General features: G+C 47.2%; 1 protein-coding gene across 1 annotated transcript; it reads right to left on the reverse strand.

Annotated features, from left to right (window-relative positions):
• Nucleotides 1-11,841: 11,841 nt before the first annotated feature.
• LOC129326672 (galectin-1-like) lies at nucleotides 11,842-21,740 on the reverse strand. Its single transcript, XM_054974969.1, has 4 exons — nucleotides 21,670-21,740; nucleotides 18,047-18,123; nucleotides 15,095-15,254; nucleotides 11,842-12,074 (listed from the first exon to the last, which is right to left on the reverse strand). The coding sequence occupies exons 1-4, from the start codon at nucleotides 21,676-21,678 to the stop codon at nucleotides 11,916-11,918; spliced, it is 405 nt and encodes a 134-aa protein (XP_054830944.1). The 5' UTR covers nucleotides 21,679-21,740; the 3' UTR covers nucleotides 11,842-11,915.
• Nucleotides 21,741-26,654: the final 4,914 nt, after the last annotated feature.

A 26,654-nucleotide genomic window follows, 5' to 3' on the forward strand; every position in this document is an offset into this window, starting at 1 on the left:
CCTGAAGCTCTCGGTGGATCCAACAGCTTACAATTAATTGACCATCTGCAAAACAGTGAAGAGAACGGTAGCTCACGTACAACGGACATGCATTTCCAATCACAAAGCTCAAACAGAATATAAAACTAGCTAATTTCTCACTGCTTTGAAATGCTTGAGCCAGTCCTGCAATTTTGGGGCATCAGCCGATTATTTGATAAAGGAAGGGATTGTCTTTGTTATCAAAGCTCAGGGAAAGGCTTCTCTGCGAGATGCAGACGTAGACCCTTTTCACACTCACGGTCAAAATCGCTATTTCTGAGCAGTCGCTCCGATCGCGGTGGCTTCTGATTTGCACCCTCGCGTGTTATACGGTCCGCTGCCTATTCGATTCTGCTTTTGTTTTTTCATTTAAATTTGATATCAGGTACTGCTCTAGGTGCAGGCTTTGTGGGCTTGCGATATAATGTCACTCTTTTTTTAAAAAACTTTGAGCATGTGCTTTAATGATGTGGGGAGTGATCTGTTCAGGGAGGGGGAAAGTCCCAGGTTCAATCCCTGGCTCACAACCTCTTCCTAACCACCGTCCCCCCCCCCGCCCAGCTCCAGTGGTGCTCCAGAGCTTCACAGCAGCAAGCGACTAGGCTTGAGTTTTGCTGCCTCCCTCCTGCCCACCCCTCGAAGGGTGATGTGGCTCTGTACCACGGCCCAGCCTCGTTGCGAGCACGCACCCAGTGCTCCAGAGCAGGGCTGGAGCACTGTGATGCCTTCCTGGCTTCTCCCCCAGCACCTGCAAACCAAAGGATGAGAGTCCAGGGCGTAGAGCAGTGGGAATAGATGGAGACCTGAGACGGGACAGAACTGGCTATTCCAGAAGGAGAGGGAAGATGTTCTTTGGGAGCTTGGCCCTGCTTGTGGGCGAATCCTTGTTTTGAAACAGACACATGGGAAACAAAAGCCTCTTTGACTATTCCAGCATAGTGCATTAATCACTAAACCTCAAGGCTGTATTAAGACATCATGTATAGTAATGGCCAAGTGGCCCTGATAGTGGATTCTTCAGTCTGGAGTTTGGAGCCATGAACAGTCCGGATAGATCTTCTGACTCGCCTGAGCAATAATTCCAGAGCTGCTGAAGAATCTGAACGGATGTGCAGAATGCATTCCAATACATGTGCAGATACTGGGGGGTGGACCACCCCCAAATCACAGATCCCCAGACTCCAGAGACTGACCCGTACCGGTAGACGTGTCCTGGTGCCCAGTCTGCACACCGGTTCGGACACCCCGAAACTCACCTTTGAATCAGGCAGATTCACAGATTCCCTTTCTCCAGTTTTTGCATTTGTCCTGGGGCCCCCACCCCCACGTTTGGTGCAGACCTTTTAAATTATCCTTAACATTTGTAGTTGGGTTCCCAAATAAGGAACTAGGAAATGTGAAAAAGGAATCGGGAACTAGAACCCTCTTAAGACTTACAAAGGAAATGAGATCTCTTATGGGCATCTTAGCAGCATCGGGCTGAAGTGGGTCGGCCGGCCAGCTTCAGACTTCGGCACTTATCTGTTGAGCTGCAAGAGACCTGCGTCTGCCCATCCTTGCTGACTCCATCTTTCAGGATCTGGGCGGGGGACTGACTCCTCCTGCTCCAGTCTGGTATTCCCAGACCTCTTCGGAAGCCTCTGCTGTTATCTCCACCGCTTTTCTGGGTCCCTTTTGGTTTCTTCACACTTCCGTGGAAGCGTCTGTTGTTATCTCCACCGCTTCTGCTGGTGCATTTCTTAGTCTCTTTTGGATTGTTTTTCTCACTTCTCTGGAAGTGTTTTGTTTCATTTCATAGAATCCTAGAGTTGGAAGGGATCTCCAGGGTCATCTAGTCCAACCCCCTGCACAGTGCAGGAAATTCACAACTACCTCCCCCTACACCCCCCCACCAATGACCCCTGCTTTATGCCCAGAAGTTGGCAAACCACAGTCAGGACCCCTGGCCAAACTGGTCTGGTGAAAATAACTACCTGACCTCAAGGTGGCGATCGGCCTTACCCTGGGCATTTAAGAATGGGCCAGGAGAATTAATGAAATTCAATTAAACTGAAACCACTGTAACTGAAGGCAGATACAAAAGAAATCCGATAGAAAAATGCCCGTGCCCCTCTGCTGATGGGAAAATAGAATCCTTAGAACATGTTATTTTTGAGTGTAAAATGTACAATCAGATCAGAAAAGTCTCTATAATGCCTTTACTTGTACTGTACCCAGGAAGACAAAGAGCTCTTCTTCTCTCAAAAATGCTGTCGGATAAAATAAATCAGAGGTAACATACAAGGTTGACACCATGAAGCCGCGGGGGCTAAATAGTGAGTTACTGTTTAATTGTTTTTTGGGGTGAACAGTACTGAATGTATCTGCGTTTTTGTATGCAGTAATTAGGTTCCTTTAAATCCCTTGTTTTCTTCTGTAGTTTGTATGTGTTGAGGTTTCTCTGTACTTTTTGTATTCCTCTGTAGAGGGCGCCTGCTTTCCCTTCTGAGCAGGGGCGAATGGGTCCCATGATTCCTGCCCTTTCCATGAAGGCAGGAAGGTGGGTGATGCTGGCGGCATCCTGCCTGTACTACCAGCACAGGTCAGCTGTCTCTGGGTGGTGTGGATTCTGTGGAACTGCCATCTTCTGTAGGGTGTGCTAAATAGACTTCCATGTCTGTGATGGCAGGTCAGTGGGTGGTGCGGGGGGCAGCCCACAGCTCCCTATGTGGGCACCTACCTGTCTGCCCACAATCCCCTTTCCTAGGGGAACTGATGCTTCTCCCATGATGAGCGGGCGGAGGCATCCTCCGCCACCTCGACAGCCAGCACGTAAACCTCTGCTTCTACATCTTAGGGGCTGGTCCCACCACCCACTCTTGGTTCTTTCCTTCCAACTTTCTAATGATGGGATAACGCAAAATATTTAAGCAATCCACATGTCTCCGCAACATGCCTGTACACAGTATCTGTCTCTCCTGTCAATCCAATACAGGTATTCAATGTATCCAAGCATCCCTCTATCCTATACACCTATCCCATACAGCTATGCACCTGTCTGTCGAGAAACTTATCTATCCCATGTACCTAAATGTCCAGTGCTCCATGTCCAGCCAGTGTGTTTGGGTGGCAACAGGCTCTGCACCACGCAAGGTGTAGACAACAGCACTGGCCCTGATGCCATGATGTCCCCATCTGGTGGACGTAGGTTGGTGCCTCTGACCCACCAGGGGGTGTGTTTGTGTGTGCAAGGCCTCTGCATATGCCATCACGTCTTGCTGGAGGGTTTTCTTTGCAGACGATTTCTGGGTTATTTGGTTATGTGGCAGCTGCCAACATGACCCACATTCATACCTTGGCAAAAAGTAGCCTCTGAGAGGCCTGGCGGGTAGGCATATGGGGGTGCTGCTGGCGAGCGTCCACACACCCCGCCTCCTAGAGAGGATGTAGCCCGCCAATGCCTCCCCAAGCCCACCAGGCCCACAGATATGGCCCACATTCATACCTCTGGGAGGCCTGACGGTTGGGCACATGGGGGATGCCATCGGCGACCAGCCACACCCCCGGCCCTTAGAGGGAAGGCGGCCCACCACTGCCTCCCTGAGCCTGCCAAGCCTGGCGGCCTCCAAAACCAACCACATTCATACCTTGGTGGAAAGTAGTCTCTGGGAGGCCTGGTGGGCAGATACATGGGGTGCTGCCGGTGAGCGGCCACACTCCTGGCTCCTAGAGGGGAGCCTCCCCCAGCCCCCCCCCTCTAATAGCTAATAAAAAGGTGTGAGGAACAGAGATAAAGGATTTAAAAAACACAGAAATAAGGAAGAACCAATATCGCTGGTAAAGAATATATACTGAAAGGAAACCCAATGAAGAAAATTTTAAAAAAATGGGTTTTAGAAATGGGAGTGAGGGCAGAAAGAAGAATAAGGAAGAAAACAAAAAGACAGAACAGAGAACTAAAATTAGAAGGACAGCAACAAGAAAGTGAGAAATGCCGTAAATTTAAAGGGAGGGATGAAACAAAATTAGAAAGTAAGAGGACCAAAAAAACCTACAAAGTAAATAATAATAATAATAATATGTTTATTGCTTTTCCGGCCGAAGCCATAAGCCATACAAACACCAACAAAATATGAACTGTACACTTGAACAGACCCAATTCACACAGACATAACTCGTCATTATCACTTTAAACTATCTAAGCTCATGAAGATTTTGTTTCTTTATCACCGTGGCTAAAAAGGAAGCCACTATAGCAGAGGTTTGATTGTCAGGAAAGTTATCAGACAATAACACTGAGATTGCCCAAGGAAGGAAGGGAAGCTTTTCTTTTAACATAATAGGAATAATAAATCTCTCTCTTTCCTTACTCCACTTAGGGCAAAATACTATTATATGATCCAAGGTCTCTAACTTTCCTTGTCCACAGTCACAAACTCGTTCAGAATAAGGGAGTCCAGAGAAACGACCAGAAAGCACTTTAGAGGGGAAGGAGTTAAGTCTGGCCAATGTGAAGGCTCTGCGTTGAGCTGGAATCTTTAAAGAATAGCAATAAGATGGAATAGCCTCTGGAGGTGAAAGTCCCAGGGATAAGCCCGAACATGTACGTCTGGCTCTCTGGAGAGTACTGCTGTAATCGAGATCCTTTAGTTTTATTTTTATAACTCTTAGGGCCTCATTTGTCTGTAAAGATGTTATATCAATATCCAGAATTTTTAGTTTCTGGTTAATTAAATTAGTTCGGCTACTCTTATAGGTATCCTGCGAGATCAAATGTGCAAAACCTACTTTCCCTGAATTGTCCTTGTAAATTTCCTTGTTCAAGAACAACTTAAAGGCTGTAATCCATGCTCTCTTCTCAATTGAGGGTTGGGCGAATTCCACCCTAAGTGCAGTACCTGCTACGCATCTCGGGACTGCCGCTCTCTCCCTCAAAAATGTGTGTAGAGGGGTGTCAAGGTTGTCGGATACACCTTCAATCCACACTCCACACCCATAAAGTATCTGTGGGATAACCTTAGCATTAAAAATCCTAATGGCTGCTGGTATATGACAAAGTAAATAAAATATGCACAAGATATCAAACAGTGGGATGAAAGAGCTACAGAAAGAGAATGAGAGGTGGAGAATATAAAAAGGACTAGAAAAGACAGAGAAATGCACAATTTAAAAAATGCTGGGATAAAACAGCCAGGAAGAGACAGGATGATAACTGAAAAATCATTTTTGAAAGAGGGTTACGTGAGAATTAGACAGGGAATTATGCAGGGAATTATGAATAATGACAACTGAGCTCACATACGGCTCTTCTGGACAGATTAGCGTCCCACTCCGAGCGGTCAGAGGTCTGAAAGGGAGAAAATGAGAGGCGAGGAGGGAGACAGAAGCGAGGGGGCTGAATCAAAGAGCTATGCAGCGAGGGAAGGAGGCAGGAAGTTCCAAACCCACAAAATCCGGGACCCAAGAAGAAGGCGAGGATGGGGAGGGGCCATGCTGGGGAGCTGCTCACCCACCTACCCGCCGCCCGGCCTCCCTCGGGACCCACCGGCTCCTTCCTCCCTGGCCAGCTCTGGGAGGGCCTGAGGCGGGCACCCTGACAGCCTGACGCCACCGGGGATGATGGGGTGGGATGGGGGCTGGAAGCCAACCTTCCCACAGTCCACCAGGCCCAGCGGCCGCCGACCTGACCCACCTTCTGGCCTTGGTGGAAAGTAGTATCTGGGAGGCCTGGCAGGCGGGCACATGGGGGGGGGTGGCGAGCAGCCAAACCCTTCGCCCCCCAGAGTTGATTGGATCTGTCAGGAAGCTGGAGTTGTCTTGATGGGATCAGCTGGGAATGTCGGTGCTTGATGGGCACATCAATATGAATCCATTGTCTGTTTTGTTCGGCCAGCACATCTCTTCCGTCCCAGGGCTGTGGCCAGCGATCTGCATATCAGGGTGAGGCTGGGCTCCGTGGATGTGACAGGAGCCTGAACTTGAATTGGCAGCTTCGGAGTAAACTGCCCTTGGTGTTTCTTTGCTGCCTGAGAACAGGGCTTCTCCCTTGGCACGCTTCGTGGGCTGGCTAGCAGGCTGCCCAGTGGCGAGGGCAGACCCAGTGATCGTCCTGCCAGGGGCTCCCTGCGGGAACTGACCAGGGGGTGCCTGGCCAGGCTCGTGGAGAGTCCCTCTGGCTGGCGCTGTGCTGCTAGTGGTATGGCTCTGGGCCCTAACAGAGTCTTTTAAAAAGCTATCTCTAGCACGAAGTTGCGCTGCTCAACCCAAGGCCCATCTCTACCTGTGGTGAGAGCAGCCAGAGGCTAAGAATGGTAAACAGAGGCTGGGATATAGCAGGAGACGGGATGGACAGTCCCACTGTCATGAAGACAAGAACTCACATTTTGTTACATATAATCAGACTCTGGTTTTCATTTACACCAGCCAGCCCCCTCACAGAACTGAGAAGCAGCTGCATATCTGGTTGATGAATCAAGAGAAGGAAAAGGGGAATTTTGGTGGGGAGGGAAAGAGACACGAGATGAGGTGGTAGTATGGATCTCATTCCCCCAATTTCACCCTCCACCACTGCTTACCTGGCTGGCCGGGGAGAAAGGTGCAGAAATGGGCCTCCCGGATGTGCTACCAGGGCAGCGCATCAAAATCACAAACTCTGCATGTGTTCCAGAGGATCCCTTAAACCCTCTATAAGGCACAGGGGTATCTGTGTGAGAAAGTGAGCATCATGAAAGCTCATCCTGAAATGTTAGTCTTTAGTTGACCCTGGACTTTTGTTTCATTCCATCATCTGCGTCAGTCCTTGCAATGCGAATGAGTCAGTATGAAAGGAGCACTCTGAAGAAGGACGTGCATGGTCTGGCTAGTGTCAGACTCTGATTTAAAAAACCTGGGTTCAAACCGTGTTCAGCCTTAGGGCTCCCAGGGAGAGTGCACCCGGATTGGCCTACCCCATTGTTCATTGAAGGTGGGAAGAGATCCCTGTGGACCAACTTGATTTTCTAGGAGGAAGAGCAGCATGGGAAGTCTATGTAGTAGGAAAAAGTAACAGGGACAGGTGTGTGTGTGTGACTCATTGACTCCTTAGACTGGAATGGCCTGCCATCATTTGGTGCTGCTCCTGGTTAAGGAAGAAATGCAGCAGGTTATTCCAACGAACCAGCCTGAGGCTGTGAAATATAGAAGACAATGAGGAAATGGAGCATTTTAGCATGTAAAAAAACAGTTTTGAGGGGCATGCTCCATGGCTTCTGCCTGGGCCTGATTTAGGGACAGAATGCTGGGCTTCAAAAAGCAGTCTGCAGTGCATACATTAACAAATTCTTGCTCCACATTCAACCAAAGCCTCAGATCTCATGAGTAGAGATGGGCACGATCGGCATTATGATAGAAAAATACCCACGATAATGGCATTCACGCGATCTGGACCCAGCGGATCGGTGCCGTCCACGGCGACCGATCCAGCGTTCGGGGGGGGGGGCTTCATCGGGGCTTCATCGGGGCCATTGGGATCTGATCGGGGATGCAGACAATCAGGCGCCAGTAATCTATTCCCGGGGGAACGGAGCCAGGGGAATGCCTGAGCTGTGTTTGCCCTCCTTCTGTCGCCCTGGAAACCCGAATGGAAGCCCAGCTTTCCTTGATCAGCAGGGCTTCCTTCCAACCATGGAGCAGCAACGCACTCACCAGTTGGGAGAAGAGACCCAGGGGAGGGATGGGGAAGGGGGTGTTCTGTAGCCATGGGCACTCCAAACGTTTTTTGCTTTTTAAAAAAACGGGGCTTTGTAGGAGGAATGGCTGTTTTTCTGTCTGTCACTCTCTGTTTTTAACCTGCTTTTAAAACACTGTATTTTGTGGGAAAACCTCATTCACGGCTCTGTGTGTGTGTTTAAAATATGCTTTTGGAAGACTGGCTGCTTGCTTTTAAAATCAGGTGGGGAGGAATAGAGGATTCTGTCCCTGCTTTTTTTTAAAAGCTGGCTGAAACATGTTGACGGGGTGTCTTCCCCCCCTGCTCTAAGTGTGTGTGTGTGTGTGAATGTCCCCTCCCTGAGGGGAGGCGGCTCTTTGCTGGGTTAAAAACTCCCCCCCTGCTCTAAGTGCGTGCGTGCGTGCGTGCGTGCGTGTGTGTGTGTGTGTGAACGTCCCCTCCCTGAGGGGAGGCAGCTCATCGGCACCTCCCCGTGCCTGCTGGGCCCGGTGGTCGCCTCCACCACCCACCTTCCCACATAGCTGGGAACAGTGGGGCGCCCCTCCACTTTGGCCTCCCCAATCCACGGATCGGAAACGGGAGATGATTGGTGTGGATCAGTGATTTGGGGTCGTTGCCAGCACCAATCCCCGATCAGCTTGATCGGTATTTTTGGGGGGATCATGCCCACCTCTACTCATGAGTGTGACATGTAAACCAAGGTCGAGCAGCTGCAGGCACAACGCAGCATCGCAAAGTATGCTGGGTGTAGCTCTTGGCTTGCTGATGCATTCAGGAATACAGTGTCATGCCCCAGCATCTTTTATGAGTTGGGAAACTGCCTCATACCAAGGCATGCCCCTTATTCCCCATTCATTCTGGGTAATCCACTATTGCCTGCTCTAATCGGGAGAGTGTCCAGCAAGGTCTTTCCCAGACCTCCTGTAATGAGAAGAATGTCCAGAGGAGAAAGGTCTTTCCCAGACCTCCTGTCTGATGGTGCTGTGACCTTCTGCATGCAATGTGTATACTCCAGTCCTAAGCGTTTTTGACCTTTTCCATGGCAAGCATTATTGCTACTGGATTGCAGGCCTCTTAACCTGCGCCCTAGAGATCCTGCTGCTCTGTTACCAGAAGTGGTCTCCTTGCAATAGAATATGATTTGTGGGGGAATTAGCTAGCAAGGAAGACGGCTATATGAGAGGCGGTAACGGGGATCTGTCACCAGTGTATACCAGGTCCCTTCCGAAATAGGCAAATGAGGCTGGTTCTTAATATCAACCAATAACTTTTATTAAGAACAAAATGACATGCACATACACTCACAATTACTGAGTAAAAATGATTACACACACACATTCATACAAAGTTCTAGGAGCTTAGCCAGAAAGGTGGGAATAGAGGGAGAGGGAGCAAGTATATCTACCTATCCTGTAGAGCAGGGAAGTCCGTGGAGAGAGAGAGAGAGAGAGAGAGAGAGAGAGATTCAAACATCTAGCATCCTCAGCCAAGAGGGCAAGAGGCTCAGAGCAAACCTCAAGGGAACAGTGCTTGTGAATCCGGAAATGTGTTCGATTTGAATGGGGCCAGGGCTCAACCTTTATAGGTCAATCAATCAATCAATTACATTTATTGACATTAGCAACCTTTATAGGTAAAATGTGCCCTGAGGTGGAATAGCCCACCAAGCTGTTAGGACAAAGACTCCAATGGTTAGGACAAAGACTCCAATAGCCCACCAAGCTGTTAGGACAAAGACTTCCTGGGTTGGACAAAAGGTTTGATGGCTTTGGTCGATGGCTGCCGGGGTGTGTGAAAACAAATGCAAAGTGTGTTCCAGCACTTGCACAAAGGAATAGCTTGTTTTTTTGGGGGGGGGGGGAACATTTTATTGGATAGGTTGAAAAAAAAACATAATCACTTCAATATCTCTTTCTCCTACAAATTACATATTTCATCCCAACCCACCCTTCCCTTCCCCACCCTTCTGACCTCCAACAGCACTTATACCCTTTAATTCACACAATATTCCCTCTAATTCTACTATTTCTCATTTTCTTCTAAGGTAAAGTTACAGTCAATATATAATTCAACAGAGTGCATAATGCTCATCAAAAATTGTCCATGGACCACAATTGGTCCTTTACATCCCAATTCTTTTCCAAATAATCTTTAAATTTTTTCCAATCCATCAAAAAAATCATTTGAGCTTTGTTCTTTAAACTTTCTAGTTAGTTTGTCCATTTCCACCATGTGCAAAGGAATAGCTTGTTGATAAGGTCCACCGGAGCCAAGTTAAGTACTTTTAGGGCGGGACGGTTCTTTCCCAGGAACGACTGTATAGACTTATGAATGTCATTTGATTAGCTCCTCAGTCAAGGACAGGAGATCTCGTCACGGAAGAAGGGAAAGGAGTGTGTTAAGTGGGGTGACTCTGCGAGGCCTTTGTTGCACTGGGCACCTTTTGGGGCCAGAGGGACTGCAAGTCCAATCATTCCTTAATCACCCCGCATTCCCGAGTGGCATTCCAATCATGCTGGCTCTCCCGGGTGGGACTCAGCAACTGCTGGAGGTCCTCTGGTGGCAATACAGCAGCCATTTTAACTCCAGAGGCCTGAACATTTTAAAAATATAAGCAGACATATCCAGGACTGCTTATTAAAATGGCAGAGGCCGGTCTGTCTGCTTACAGCTCCACCCAGACTGCTTGCTTGCAGTTGGGTTGAAACTTGTCCTTAAAAGCCACTGGCAATTCACCTCTGGGTGCCATCCCCTGATGTGCCACACAGGGGCAGCCATCGCTTCGATTTTAAGAAACAAAAGCTACATTATACTTATTTTTTTTCAAAAGACTCACCCAAACGAATATAATAACACAGTGTGCAAACGTTATCTTAATTTTTAATTCAATTTAATTTATTGCATTTCTAGCCCGCTCTCCCTGGATGTGGGCTCTGGGTGGGTAACACCATAAAATAGGTAATTCACACTAGGCCAGTGCAGGGGAAAGGCAGGGGAAGAGGCCTCCTGGGACCGCTCCCACACTTTGCACTGGTCCAATTTGAGCCAGCAGGGTACGGGGACCTGGCAACCAGGACTTCGTGTCCCATTTGTCAGGTGCACGGGGAGGAAAGGGCTCAAGCCTGCTCCCCTGTGGTGTTCTTAACTTGAAACGGCCGTGGGAGGAGCTGTTTGCCCCGCTTGGGGAAACTTACATACGCCGATGTCTGTCTTGTACACTAATAGCCAAATGGCCCCGATCTGTGGATACTGAAATCTGGATGTGAGGGCGATCTGGCTGCGACATCGGTCACCCCATTGATCGCCAGGGTTGATTCGGCTGATCTGGCTGGCTAGGCGGGTGTCCCGTTCCTCCCTCACCGCTCCATGTGCGTCCCTCCCGAAGCTGCGCGCTCGGTGGAAGAGGACGACCATCCCAGATAGAAGGAGTGTACCGTTCTTCGGATACTGAAATCTGGAGAATGGAGCCATGAACTGGAGCCATGAATGGATGAGAGAGATTTCCCAACACACCTGAAAAATATCCCAGAGATGCACGCTCTGCGGCGTTTTCATGCTGCACCAGGAATGACGTCATTACCGGCGTGTCAAGGACGTTAGGACTCCCTCGGTTGGGGGGGGGGGGCTGAATTGTTGAGTCTTGGGTCACCTTCAATAATGAAATGTTTTAAATGTTTTTAATGCTGTTATCCGCCCTGAGCCTGCTTGCGGGGAGGGCGGAATATAAATATGATAAAATAAATAAATAAATAAAATAAAAAAATAGTTTTTTATTGGTGGAGCTTAATTTTACACACTCCCATGGAGCCTACATGTCTGCATTCTGGGGATTCCCCCCCCCCCCCGCCCAGGTAGCCACCCTAGAGTTTTTCCTTTTCTTCAGAGAAAAAAAGGCTTAAATTTTCTCCTGAGCGAAGGGGAAACAAAAGACAGGAGCCAGACAAGTCATATAGAGACCGAGCCTGCTGTTGTCCGGGCACTCCTTAACTGCAGGAGACCTCTACTGTCCACACAGTGGGAAAGAATAACTTGGTAAAACTAGCACGCCAACTGGAATTTGAATGGTAACAGTAAGCCCCAAGGATTCTAGAAAGAAGAACCGTGAGAAGAAAGAGGCCAGGCTCAGACGGATGTCAAGAATCAAATACTACTTTATTTGCAGACTCATTGGTAGTCAGAAGAGAGACACAGGTTGGCTCAACCGGACTCACGCCATGGTGACGGATTGGACCACGAAGTCTCCCTCCACCAAGATGTAAGCTATGTAGTCCAGATTTACTTGGCTGTTGAATTGAAACTGAGTGTTGTCAGGCAGGGTCACGGTCACCTGGGTGTCAACTTCTGTCCCGATAAAGGAGAAACTCATCTGAGGAGGACAGATCCAGGCATTAGTCAATTGCAGTTTTCTTGGGGAAGATAGATACTCACCCCCAGATGTGGAGGAGCTCTCTTCACTGGCAGTGCAGTTTATAGAAGGCAGAGACCAGGCCACACAGAGTCCTGCCTCAGGAGCATCCACATGTCTGGGCTCTTTATGTAGAGGGGTCTCTGCTCATGTCTCCTCAGTGGGAAGCTACGGCAGCCTACCTTTTCCAGGACTCTGTGTGCGAAGGCCACTCCCTGACCAGCATTTTACAACCAGGCAGGCAAGGGCAAACCACCTCTGTTCATCTTGTTCCTTTCAAACCCCAGCAGGGGTTGCCTTAAATCGACAGTGACTTGATGGCCCTTTCCATGATTCCCAAGGGCCAACCTACATGTCACAGTTTTACACAGGATGTGTCTCAGTTCCCTATCCTGACTTTCATTCAGTCAGTCAGTCAGATGTCAGATGTGAGATCCCTGCTAGAAACTCAATCCCCAAACTGCATGGAGTTCTGATTTACAGAGGGACAGGGCTTTTTTTCAGCTGGAACTACGGCATCTCTTGAAAATGGTCACACGGCCAGTTACCCCACCCTCTGATCTCCAGACAGAGGGGAGTTTAAATTGCCCTGCACACCAGCAGTGCAGAGGACAATCTAAACTCCCCTCTGTCTAGAGATCAAGGGGCGGGGCCATCGGCCATGTGACCATTTTCACCGAGGGCAATTTAAACTTTAAAAAAGTCCCCTCCCCTTGTTCCAGCTGACCCAAAGTGACATCATTGTGTGGTCCTGGGAGCGTGCACCACTTTGTGCACGCACATGAGGTACCAGGGGCACCACCCTGTGCTGGCAACCCACTGAGTTCCACCACCTCTTTTCCCAGAAAAAAAGGCCTGCAGAGGGGCATTTGTGCACAGGGTGAAATGCCTTCTGCCCTGGCCTCCCTCCAAATATCCAGACCCCAAACAGCCCCACATGGGGAACATTGCCTGTCCTTTTGGGTGCCTACACATGTACTGTCTTCTCATAAGCCATGGTTCCAATCCTGATCAGGCCGGCCACACATGTTTGGGAACAGTTCCTAGCAGGGAAATGTCTGGCTGAAGGAGAACTGCAGAAGAAGAGGGGCACGCCAAAGACTCACGTGCATTCCTCCCTGTTCGCTTATGCTCCACTTGCACCCCACTTGATCAGGTGAACAGGGAGGAATGCACGTGAGTCTGTTCACTTGCCGTTCAAGTGTAATTTGTCACTTGTAGCTTGGCCCTAAGGGACAAAAAAAAAAGTGCAGTGGGATGTATAAGAATATAAAAAAATAATGAATTAATTTTTAATGAATCATTTAAAATAAAAAAATAAAAAATAGGGTAGAAGACTGCATGTGAAAAATTCATGAGTGTATACGGAACCACAATTCCATGAGAATATTACAGCTATTATACAGGTGCAATGCATGGTTGTAAACACAGATCTTAAAACAAAAATATTTATAAAACTAACCTGTATAATAATGTCAAGGAGTTCCCACAGCAACAGAAATTTCAGGAGAAAAGACAGCTGGTCTGGTCCCTTGTGGCTTAGATGAGCGCCTCAAACTGTTATCTCTCATATGAGAGCACACCAGCACACTTATCTTCCTAAAATTCTGTCGCTGTCAGACTACTTGATACTGTTATAGAGGTTTGTTTTACACATACTTTCTACCCGGGGCAAGTTTAGGAGTGTTGTGTACAAATTCTCTTTTAAGAGCTGTGTTTCAAATTGTGTATTGCACCTGTATAATGTCTGTAATATTCTCACAGATTTGTGGTTCTATATTCATTTACGCAGGTTTCACATGCTCAGCTGTTGTTTTCCTTCAGTACGGAGTGCCCCAGAAGACATGATTGCGTGCTCCTGTGCTTCAAATTCCTGGGTGACCATGGGGCAGTCGCACCCTCTCAGCCTAAACTACCTCCCAGGGTTGTTGTGAAGATAAAATGGAGGAGAGGAGAGCAATATAAGCTGCTTTGAGTCCCTACTGGGGAAAAATGGCATTTAAAAGGCAAGCGGGATATAAAATAAAATAAAATTTAACATTTAAAAGTTTATGGTTAGAAAGAGGACTCAGTGTGAATTTCTTCTCAGAAATAATTCAACCCCCTGGCAGGGGAAGGAAATCACCCACTCCATGAATCTGCCTCATGCCAGTGCTTACATGGTTGGTGGGGGGAAGGTGCAGGAAATGGGCCCGGGAGGCAAGGTACCTCCCAGGCAAGTGTGTAGCGGGCGCTCTGTCGGCTGGCACAACGATGGGACTTCTTCAAGTGACGTCATTGCGCCTGGTGGGGGGCATGCTCCTGTACTTTGCAGGGGCCAATTTTGCAGGGGCCCCCGAGGGGCTGATTTGGCCCCACACGAAGCGCGGGAGTAAGCCCACTGCCAGCACAATGATGTCACTTTCCAGAGGTGATGTCATCGCTTTGACACCGGGAGTGTGCGCTTTGCGCTCGTGCAGTGCTTAGCCTCAAAGTAAGAGCCAGGTTCCGCCCTCCCACCAGGAGGTATACTTTGTAGGGGCCAATTTCGGCCACCGAGGGGCTGAATTGGCCCCACGCAAAGCACGGGAGTAAGCCCGCTGCCAGCACAGGGACATCACTTACCAGAAGTGACGTCATTGCTTTGACACCGGAAGTGTGCGCTTTGCGCTCGTGCAGTGCTTAGCCTCAAGATAAGAGCCAGGTTCCACCCTCCCACCAGGAGGTATAAGGACCTGGGAACCCTAGATGACAGAGATCATTTCCCCTGGAGAAAATGACTGCTTTGGAGGGTGGCCTCTAAGGCATTCTACCCTGCTGAGGTCCCTCCCTTCTCCAAACGCCTCCCTCCCCAGGCTCCACCCCAAATCTCCAGCTGTTTCTTAGTCTGCTGTCAGCAACTCTAGCGCTCACTGAAGGTGCCTTGCCCAAGGACAACTCCCCTCCATTTTGGAGGCAGCCATCTCGGCTTCTCCCTCAAGTCCTCTCCATCTTCCACTCACCTTGGCTGCTGTTCCCGGCGTGAAAGAGGATGAAGGATATGACATCTCGGGACCATCCTTTCCACCTGTCTTGTACTTGCACAGAATAACCCCATTAGTTAAGTCAGGTTTAAAGCAAATCAGCAAGTTTGAGGCATCTGCGCCCAGGCTGAGGGTAAAGCTAAGAGGAAAGGATCAGACAGCACGTTTAGGCCTCTGATGTAACAGGAGCAGAAATAAAACAAATCAAGCAAATTCTCTCGTTTTCTCTCTTTTTCTAGTCTGTGTTCCCTTCAGTTCAGAAGTGTAGCCGCACCAGGCAATAATAAGCATTAATGTACGGACACAGCCTTAGAGGAGGTGGTGCAAATAAGCCTGCCTGCTGGGCTCCTGGGCCTTCTGGAGTAGTCGGGACGGGAGGAAGAGACCACCGATGCGCTTGGAGTTCAAACACAGGGAAAGCTGAAGATAAGGTGGCAATCTTACTGGGGGCTGAAGCAGGAGCAGAGGAAGAAAGAAAGTGTGGTTTCTGCCTTATCGGGTTGCCAGCCTCCAGGTGGTGGCAGGAGATCTCCTGGAATTGCAACTGATCTCCAGACCACAGAGATCAGTTCCCCTGTATTAGGAATTAGTTGTATTTCGTTTTATGGTAGCAGCAGAGTTACTTAGTCAGAAGCGTTTAACCCCAGCATGCATTAATTAATCTTCAGACAAATTGTAGAAAGATAGAACTTACAGTTTTATTGAGATTGATTCCACCCACAGCAATAACTTGGAGAAGAAGGAAAGGGTCCTAATCTAAAGAGTCACTCTTCCTCTCACTAAACCAGAGCCTGAGATTGGCAGTGAGACTGAGATGTGGGTCTGTGGGTAAGCCCTTCATGGCAGGAGCTCAGAGGGTCACATCTGTCTCCTTGGAAGACCAGGAGGCAAGAGAGTGAGAGAGAGAGCAATCTCCCAAGAAGCACAGAGACAGAGGAGCTGTCAGGAGTAGAGGTGGGCACGATCCCCAAAAAATTGCCAATCAAGCTGATTGTGGATCTGTGGCAGCGACAACCCCAAATCACTGATGCACACCTGTCATCTTCTGTTTCCGATCTGTGGATCGGGAATCGGGGAGGCCAAAGTGGGGCGTGCTGCTATTCCCAGCTATATGGGAAGGTGGGTGGTGGCGGTGGATGCCGGGCCCGGCTGGCACGGGGAGATGGCAATGAGCCGCCTCCCCTCAGGGAGGGGACGTTCACACCAGGGCTGGATCTACAGTTGCCAGTGCCCAGGGCAACCGTAGTCAGGCTCTTGCACGTGCACGCTCCTGGGTCGCCCCCCCCCACCCACACAGCAAGCCGGCTGTCCCAGTGTGCTACAGAGCTGGCGGTAGTGCGAGTGGCTTGGAGGCTGCCCACGCCATTCACCTGCCCCGCAAGACAAGGGGCGGCCAGCTTGCCTGTGCACCCCTTGTCCTGGGGAAAGATGAACGGCGCAGGTGGCCTCCCAGCCACCCGTGCTGCCTTTTGCCTTTCCCAAGGACAAGGTGTAGCCGGCTTGCCCGCATGCCCCTTGTCCTGGGGAAAGACGAGTGGTGCGGGCAGCCTCCCAGCCACCCACACTGCCTTTTGCCTTTCCCCAGGACAAGGGGAGGCTGGCTTGCCCGTGCGCCCCTTGTCCTGGGGAAAGACAAACGGCACGGGCGGCCTCCCAGGAGGCCCTCTGCCCGCGCCATTCGACTTTTCCCAGGGACACTCTCAGGGCTGGCAACTGCACCCGGTGCCCCCTCTTTAGCGCTGCTGGGGGCAGACTACCCCCTGCCCCCCCGTCGATCTGGCCCTGATTCACACACACACACACACACACACACACACACACACACACACACACACACACTTAGAGCAGAGGGGGGGGAGTTTTTAACCCGTCCCTGCCTCTCCAAATAGAGAGAGACATCCCATCCACATGTTTCAGCCAGCTTTTTAAAAAAAAGCAGGGCCAGAATCCTCCATTCCTCCCCACCCGATTTTAAAAGAAAGCAGCCAGTCTTCCAAAAGCATATTTTAAACACACACACAGAGCCGTAAATGAGGTTTTCCCACAAAACACAGTGTTTTGAAAGCAGGTTAAAAACAGAGTGACAGACAGAAAAACACCCATTCCTCCTACGAAGCCCCGGTTTTTTAAAAAGCAAAAAACGTTTGGAGTGCCCATGGCTACAGACCACCCCCTTGCCCCTCCCTCCCCTGGGTTGCTGCTCCGTGGCTGGAAGGAAGCCCTGCTAATCAAGGAAAGCTGGGATTCCATTCGGTTTTCCAGGGTGACAGAAGGAGGGCAAACACAAGCTCAGGCATTTCCCCTGGCTCCATTGCTAGTGGAATAGAATATTGGCGCCTGAGTGTCTGGCTCTCTGATCAGATCCCAATGGCCCCCCAGATCAAGCCCTGATCAAGCCCCCCGCCCCGAACGCTGGATTGGTCGCCGTGGACGGAACCGATTCGCTGGGTCCTGATTGCGCAATCGCCATTATCGTGGTTATTTTTCTATCGTAATGCTGGTCGTGCCCATCTCTAGTCAGGAGGTGTTCCCACCATAGACAGCGTTACACATCCACACAAAGAGACATGCAGCGTCCCCCAATGGCCAAGGTATGCTGAGTCTCCTACTCCAAAATGGCTGCTTTGAAAGGTGGACTCTATGACATTATGATTCCCAGTTATTATACCCTTGTCTGTTCCCTCCCCAAACCCCACCTTCTCCAGGCTCCACTCCCAAATTCTCCAGAACTTTTCCAACCTGGAGATTGCAACCCTACTGCCTTAGATGATTGGAAGAAGTCACTGGTAATGCCCCATCTCAGAATTTAATAAAACTGTTTTGAGGACAAGTCCATTTCAGATGTTTTCGTCCATTCATATGGGAGACAGAACCAGATCTCAGATCTGCCCAGGATATAGTTAAGCCCAGTTTTAATCTACCAGTACAAACCCCTTGGCTCCTCGTGTCAAGTTCCCCATCACTTGGATCGAATTGGCATCCTTCTTCAGGTTTTTGATGAGCAGTGTCTGCACAAGAGAAGAAACAGCAGCGTTCTTTCATTCGTCCACCGGTCCGTCCATCCATTCTTTCATTCAAAATGTCTATTAGCTGCCTGTCCACCAAAAAGGAGCTCAAGGCAGCTTACAATATAAAACATTAAAAAAATCAATATCAAACAACAAGCATTAAAAATGGTAAGTAAAAGCCGTCTTAAATAAAACAGTCTTCAGCTGCCTCCTGAAGATAGAAAGTGAGGGGGCAGGGTGCACCTCCCTGGGAGGAATGCTCCACAATTGTCGAACTATCACTGAAAAGACCCTGTCCCATGTGCCCATCAACTGAGCATCATTCTATTGTCGAAGGCTTTCACGGCCGGAGAACGATGGTTGTTGTGGGTTTTCCGGGCTGTATTGCCGTGGTCTTGGCATTGTAGTTCCTGACGTTTCACCAGCAGCTGTGGCTGGCATTTTCAGAGGTGTAGCACCAAAAGACAGAGATCTCTCAGTGTCACCGAGAGATCTGCCCAGTGACACTGAGAGATCTCTATCTTTTGGTGCTACACTTCTGAAAATGCCAGCCACAGCTGCTGGCAAAACATCAGGAACTACAATGCCAAGACCACGGCTATACAGCCCGGAAAACCCACAACAACCATTGAGCATCATTGGTTGCTAGGACAGTCAGGACGGAGGGCTTTTCTCTATGATCTTAACTCTTGGGAAGGACCATATGGGGGAAGATGGTCCTTTTGATGCCTTGGTCCCAAGCTATGTAGGGCTTTAAAGGGTAAAACCGACACCTTCAATTGGGCTTGCGAGCAAATCATCAGCCAGCGTAGGGGCTGAAATATCAGGGCCGCATGCTCCCGATAGCTGGCCCCAACCAGCAGTCTAGCAGCAGATTCTGAACCATTTTCAAGGGAGGCGGAAGTGAAGAGCAGTACTTGAGACGTAACTGAGGCCTGGATCATCTGACTGAGCCAGGAATTGGAGCAGCTGACGCACCAGCTGGGGCTGGACAAATGCACTCAAAGCCACCACAGCCGCCGGATTTCCGAATGTGGCTCCTGTGTCAAGCAGTCCGCCTAAGCTGTGAACCTCATTTTTCAAGGGGAGTGTAACCCCACCCAAGACTGGAGAGATCTCACATTGCTGGCCAGCATTTCTACTAGCCCAGAGAACCTCTGCCTTCTCAAAATTAAGCTTTAGCTTGTTCTCCCTCATTACCGACTCCAAGCACCAGTTCAGAACATCAACGGCACCCTTGGAATTGGATGGAAAAGAAAGGTAGCACTGGGTATCACCTGCACCTCCCAGGGGCTTCAAGTAAATACTAAATAACATGGGGATGAACTCAAACCCTGTGGGAGTTCATAGGCCGTGGCCTAGAGCAGGAGTCCCCTAATAACATCTTCTGAGATTGGTCATCCAGATAGGATTTAAACCACAATAACACGGTGCCACTTAGTCCCAGGGTCTAGAGGTGACTCAGAAAGATACCACGGTTGATGGAATCAAAGGCCACTGAGGGCCAGAATACAAGTGATGCCTGACACTAGTCAGCTTCCCTCAAGTTTTGATGGGAAATGTCTTGCAGCTTGGCTCTCTGACTGCCGTCCAATGGACGTTTCAACAGTCAGTTGTCCAAGCTGCCTACGTTTCCCATCAAAACTTGAGGGAAGCTGACAAGTGCCCGACTAGTGTCAGGCGTCGCTTGTAGTTTGGCCCTGAGAGATCCAGCAAGACCAGCGGGTCACACTCCTCCTGTCTAGTTCTTGGTAGAGGTAGAGGTCATGAAGAAAGATGACCAGTGCAGCCTCTGTTGCAAATCCCAGTCTGAAAGACTGAAACGGATCCAGAGCCCCTGGAGCTGAGAAGCAACCATCAGCTCTACCACGTGCTCATGAATGGAAGATTGAAAACTGACTCGACGTTCTCCACAGTTTGGGGGCTCAGAGAGGATTTGTTCAGCACAGGTATAACTATTGTCTCCTTGAGCACGGGTGGTATTATTAGTAGGCGGAGGCTCTGTAGCCTGCGGACAAACACTGTAGCACAGTGGTTAAGTGGTCTGGCTGCAAATCAGCACTCTACTGGTTCGAATCTCACTCCTGCCATGACCTTAGTAGGTGGTCTTGGGTCAGCCCCTCCTCTCTGCCCCAGCTCTCCAGATGCATTGTGGGGATAATAACAACGCTAACTTTTCACCAGTCTGGGTGAGGCACTAATCGGTCTAGAAGAGCAGTATATATGCACAGTTGTTGTTGTTGTTGTTGTTACCCCCATTTCCCTAGGAAAACAATTAAAGATTTTGGGCCATGGAAACACCATCAGCTAAAAAAGAACCTTCCCCATCCATTTATGCAAGCAGATGCCATGCCACTAAACATTCTGCTAGATTAAAAAAAACCCCTTTTAGTCCTTAAGACTTAGTCCTGCAAGATTATTGTTTCCTTTCTCACAGACATCTGCTAATGAATGTTACAGATAAGTCTGGCTTGCCCTTTAGCAGAAAGCATAGAATAATCTGTGCACGCACACACACACACACCCCAAGAAGAAGGGGCGCACACAGAAGGGGGGCGCATCCCTCTGAATGCACCCATATGAAACTACCAGCAGTCTTCTGTAATAAGTCGAGGTTTTCATTTTGTCTTAGAAAAGAAAATCAAGTGGTATAGCTATGGAGCTGCACTACCTGAAAATGCGCAACACAGGAGGCAGAGAAGATACCATTGCTGGCTTCGTCTGGTACTTCTGCAACAATCTATCTAGGAACTTTCAATACAGTAGCAGATGGTTATGTGGTTGCAGCAGACGAAGGCTGCAGAACTTCTGAAAACCTTTACCTGGAAGGAAGCACCCCTGAATCAAGCAGGACTTTCTTCTGAGGAAACATGCCTTGAATGCCATTAGGTCTCCAAGTCCTGCTTCAAAGTGGCCCAGCTACCATTCCTCTTACTGAATACAAAAAGGCAACACTGTGTGGTAAATAGAATATGTGAACGATAACCCACAAAAGAAGGGTCTATGGACCGACAATTTGCAATTAATCAGTTATCCAGCATCGTTGTTATAGCAGAAAAGTGCCAAGCGCTTTTATATTTTGCAGTTCACATGCAACAAAAATGCACAAACCAAATAGCATAAACTCCCCCAAAGTTCACAACCCCAAGACAGTCTCTTAATTGAAGGAACTGAGTTTTCTTCTCTTATCTGCAGTGGTCCCTGAGGAACAACGTCCCAGTGACCAACTCCCAACCAAGTGAATCCGTAGAGCTTGCAGGGAGAAAAGCAGCCACCACATGAACTGCAAAATATAAAAGCACTTGGCACTTTTATGCTATAACAACGATACTGTACAATTAATTAATTGCAAATTGTCGGTCCATAGACCCTTCTGTTGCGGGTTATCGTTCACACCATTCCTCTTACTGATAAGCATTGTAGATCTAATAACCGATCCACTGAATGGAAAAAAATCCAGTGCACAGCTGATACCCAACAGTTCAAATACACTAAATGCTCTGTCAAGGACCATCCCTGTAGACCATCTCTTTACACACAACTTACGTTTGCCATTGGTAAGTCTGTAGAACTTTCCCTTGGGATCGCTAAGGCTTGAGAAGGCAGCTTCCAACTGATTCTCTGCAATGATGCTTGATTGGGCTGTCTGCACTTTAAATAGAGGCCTGGAGCCCGCCCTTTCTCTTTCCCAACCAATCAGACATGAGGTTGTGAAATCTTTAAGAGAACCTCATTGGAAATACTTTGCTTTCCTACCTTACAAACAGAAGCCAGTGTAACAATAGCTAAATATTAACCTTTTTCATTGTGAGTTTCTTCTGTATAATGTTGATTATTAGGTGGTGCCTTCTGTGGAAATGTGGAATCTTTTAGGGAGAAGGCATTCCGGTTTTTATTTTCTTTTAATCTCTAATATTTTGATTGTTACTTGTAAGCCACATTGAGCCAAGAGGAAAGGTGGAATATAAATAGTTTCATTAATTAATAAAAACAGGGAAAGACTCAAACAGGGTTTGTCACTGTATTCGCTTGCAGTGGGTGCCAACAATCAAAAAGACACACAAAGTGTAGCTGTATTTCTTAAAATTGTTGGGGCTAAAGCTTTGTGGCACACAGCCACAAAGTGCAGAGATTGTCCCCTACAAGAAGGCATGTGCTGGTGCCGATCCAAACACTGGCACAAAGAGCTTCTATTTGGACTCCCTCCAAGAAGCTTGTATTGGGGATAAGATATGAATAAGCAACTAGAAGAGCTTCATGCCTTTTGCACCCTAACATAAGTCTCTGGGTAGATTTCTAGGGAAGACCTATGCAGAGTGCATTACTTGAGTCACGTTTCTATGTTACCAGGTGGCCGGATTTGCTGTGTTAAGGTCTAATCTTCTTTTCCCCCAGTGGGGATCCTGTTTTTCATTCTATACTCTCAATAACCTCAACTTCATCTGAACCTTCCTTATTGCTTTCTGCAGAACTTTATGCTATCTTGAAAGCTATTCAGATCTTTTCCTTTTTACAATCATTCATAGGCTATCCTGATCCTTAGAACGGTGTTTTGTTTGATAATATATGTAGTTCGGGTCCATTCCTGGAAATGTGTCAGGAGCTGTAAACTTTGAACAAATACTACTGTGCCTGTTTGGATCCTTAGTGTGGCACTTCACTCATCATCAGTGGCAAAATCTCAATAGCTTTCAAGATAGCAAGAGTTCTGCAGAAAGCAATAAAGAAGGTGACATTCTGATGGGTGAACTGGAAGACTGTGGACTGGACTATAGGACAGTTCGGTGGATAGGGAACTGGTTAGAGGGACTTCCGGCTTGGAATCCATGAAGTCTAATGCAGCTCTAAGAGCTGAGCTGTCCAGGCTGCTGTTTTGGAGGCTAGAGGGGCGAGGATTTGCCCGTAGCCAACTGTTCTCAGGCGGAGAACAGGCGGAGAACGCTCAAGAACCTGAGGGCGTGTTGATCTCGGGCGAGGGGGGGTCCTACGCAACGGACTCCCTCTTGTCCCTTGAGGTCCCACCCGAAGAGAGGTTTTGCCAAGATCTCTGCAGCAGTCTTGGAGCCAATTCGGTTGGCATAAGACCCTCATACCCAAGCTTCATACAGAGACAAGGGGATTTGAAGTGAATTGAATATTGAAACAGTGATTACAACCCGAGAAAATGACTAAGAAGGTAAAGATTACTATCTCTTGAAACGGGACTGAGTACTTTAAGAAGCAAAGTATTAAAGTGATTTTAAAAACTGCCGCAGGTTGACTGTAACGAGGGGAAACTCCGGCAAGAATTTTTTTTTTAAAGGACTATGTATAACGAAGTTAGCAGAGAAAGTTGATAATTGTTTACATACCTGCGGGAAGAAAGAGATAGTGGACTGTGGGAAAGCCTCATCATCGCGAGAACTGCTGTGTGGGGCAGAGGAACAGGAAGTACGTCAGAACGATAGAGAAGCTGGAGAGAAGCGGCCCTTTCTATGAGACAGGAAGCAGAAGAACGCCATTTTGAAGAAGGGAAAGGTCGTGGCTTCAGCGGAAGAGGAAGTAGGCCATCTTGGATTGAAAGTAGAGTTGAAATAATCATAGAGAAAAGACGCCCGACATTTTGGACTGTGTAAAGGTGTTTTTTAAGAAATAAATTAAATGCGGGACTTTTAAAAGTAAAAGGACACAAAGTTAAACGCCACGGAGTTAAGGAAAAGAGCGGACTCATGGGAGCGATGTAAAGCCAGCCCCACGATGTTGAAAAAGGAGTGGCAAGCAGCAATTGAAAGTCTAGATAAAAAAGTTTCAGAAGGAAATAAAGAAGTTAAAGATATGATACAGGTGATGGCGAAGAAGTTTAAAGAGACACTTAAGAAGGAATTGGCAGAACTGATGAAAGGTATGGAAAAAATACAAAATGAACTGCAAGCCCAAAGGGTTAATGTAGTAGAAAATGCAATGGACACTTTAGCAGACACGCAATGAACTGAGATGAGGGAAATGAGAGGCAGAATGGTTGTAGCAGAAAGTAAACATATGGAGAAACAACTGAGATTTCGTGCTTTGCCGGAAATTGAGGGAAAATCTGCCCAAGTACAGATTATAGAAGTTTTGGCTGGATACCTGGGGAAAGAGGAAGATGAAATTGCGGCTTTCCTAGATGTAGTATACAGAATAAACTCAAGATTCGTGACCCAGAGGAAATTACCAAGAGACATGATTGTGCAATTCACGACTAGAAATATAAGAGAAATGATTGTGAGTAAACAATTTCAGGATCCATTGGAGGTTGACGGCAAAGCGGTGATTGTTATGAAGGAATTGCCCAGATCGGTGCTGTTGGATCGGAAAAAATATAAAGACTTGGTCCAGATCTTGAAGGACATGAAGATAAGATACAGATGGGAAATACCAGAAGGGCTGTCCTTCGAATTTGGAGGAGTTAGAAAGTGCATCAGATCTGAATTGGAGATGGAAAAGTTTATTAGGGACAATGTAAAGGACTTACCAACAACAAGATTATGAGTATGGAGTGCAAAATAATATCTTGGAATGTAAATGGACTTAATTGTCCTAACAAGAGAAAAAATATTTTCCACTGGCTATTAAAACAAAAATGTGACATTGTATGTTTGCAAGAAACCCATATTAAAAAGCAAGATACAAAATATCTAAAGTGCGCAAAATTGGGAAGTGAATTTGTGGCTGCTTCAAAAAAAAAGAAAAAAGGCATGGTGCTGTATATAAAAGAAGAATTACAGCCTAAATTAGTAGTGAGTGATGCGGAAGCTAGATATTTAGCAGTGGAAATTATGTGGAATTTAAAAAAGCTGTTGGTGATTGGAATATATGCACCTAATGGAGCAAAAGAAAATTTTTTTGAGGACTTGAGTAAACAATTTGATGGACTATCTTATGACCAGATAATTTTAGCTGGAGACTTCAATGGAGTTACTAATTTGGAGGAAGATAAGAAATCTGGAACTGCACAAAAGAAAAGAGGATTACTACCAAAATCCTTTTTTGCAATAAAGGAACAAGAGACTTTAGAAGATGTGTGGAGGAGACAGAATCCCAAATCTAGACAATATACATTTTATTCTGCAAGACATTCTACTTTATCAGGAATTGACATGATCTAGGCCTCCAAAGACTAACAGAGCAATCCTAAACAGTGTTACTCCAGTCTAACCCCATTGAAATCAATGAGCTTAGACTGGAGTAACTTTGCTTAGGATTGCAGTGTTAGCGTTATGGACTAAAGAGGTGGAAATAATGCCCATGGTAGGCTCAGATCACTATCCAATCATGTGGAGATTTGGGAAAAGAAATAAAAGAAAAGGATGGAGAATAAATGAAGATCTTTTGCAAGAAGAAAACAACATTGAGTTGTTGCGAAGGGAGACCAAATTCTTTATACAACATAATATGAACAGGGAAGTTTCAACTAATAAGGTATGGAACACTTATAAAGCAGTGACCAGAGGCATACTAATGGACTTAAATGCAAGAGCTAGAAAAGAAAAAGAGAAGAAGAGGTTAGAGATTATGGAGAAAATAAAAGCCAAAGAGATACAACTTAAGAAGAGACCAGGAAAAAAGAAGATATATCAGGATATTAAAATCCTACAAGAACAATTGACGGCAATGAATAATAAAGAATTGGAATGGAACCTCAAGAGAATGTATCAGAGGTCATTTGAGGGTGCAAATAAACCTGGGAAATATTTGGCGTGGCAATTAAAGAAAAGAAAAGGGAAGAGAACCATAAATAAAATTTGTGAGGAAAATAAGACACATTTGGAACAAGCAGCCATTAGTAGAGCATTTTTCAAATTTTATGCAAAGCTGTATCAAAAAAAGGAAGTGAACAAAGACTTTATAATGAGCTATTTGGAAAAGATGAAGCTCCCTGCAATTTCTGAAGGTTGGAGAGAAAAATTGAATAGGGAAGTGACGGAAGAGGAAATAAAAGAGGCAATTCAGCTAACAAAATTAGGAAAGGCACCAGGTCCGGATGGACTAACAGCTAAATTTTATAAGGTAATGGCTAATGAACTCGTGCCTTTCCTGAAAGAAGTGATTAATGGAGTTATGCAAGACCAGGAAGTCCCCGATACTTGGAGAGAAGCTAATATAACATTGATTCCTAAGGAGGGACAAGACTTGACCAATGTTAAAAATTACAGACCAATTTCGTTGTTGAACAATGACTATAAAATTTTTGCGAAGATTTTGGCGGAAAGAATAAAAGGATGGATGGCTGAATTTATTGCAGAGGAGCAAGCTGGATTTTTGCCAAAAAGACAAATTAAAGATAATTTGAGGACAGTTATAAATGCTATTGAATATTATGACAAGCGTTGTGATAGAGAAGTTGGTTTCTTCTTCGTGGACGCTGAGAAAGCATTTGACAACTTGAACTGGGACTTTATGTTTGCCACAATGGAAAAGCTGCAAATGGGTGAAAAGTTCATACGAGCAGTGAAAGAAATATATAGAGACCAGAGTGCAGCAATTGTGGTGAATGATGAGGTGACTAAAAAACT

The sequence above is a fragment of the Eublepharis macularius genome, chromosome 3, assembly GCF_028583425.1.
Source record: "Eublepharis macularius isolate TG4126 chromosome 3, MPM_Emac_v1.0, whole genome shotgun sequence".
In the NCBI taxonomy this organism is placed as follows: Eukaryota; Metazoa; Chordata; class Lepidosauria; order Squamata; family Eublepharidae; genus Eublepharis; species Eublepharis macularius.

Excerpts from the sequence above, each read along its gene's own strand:
- LOC129326672 (XM_054974969.1), bottom strand. Across the intron at positions 15,255-18,046 it reads TTGACACGAGGAGCCAAGGG|CTTTACCCTCAGCCTGGGCG; the intron begins GTTTGTACTGGT and ends CTTTCCTCTTAG. Across the intron at positions 12,075-15,094 it reads CGCCGGGAACAGCAGCCAAG|ATGAGTTTCTCCTTTATCGG; the intron begins GTGAGTGGAAGA and ends TGTCCTCCTCAG.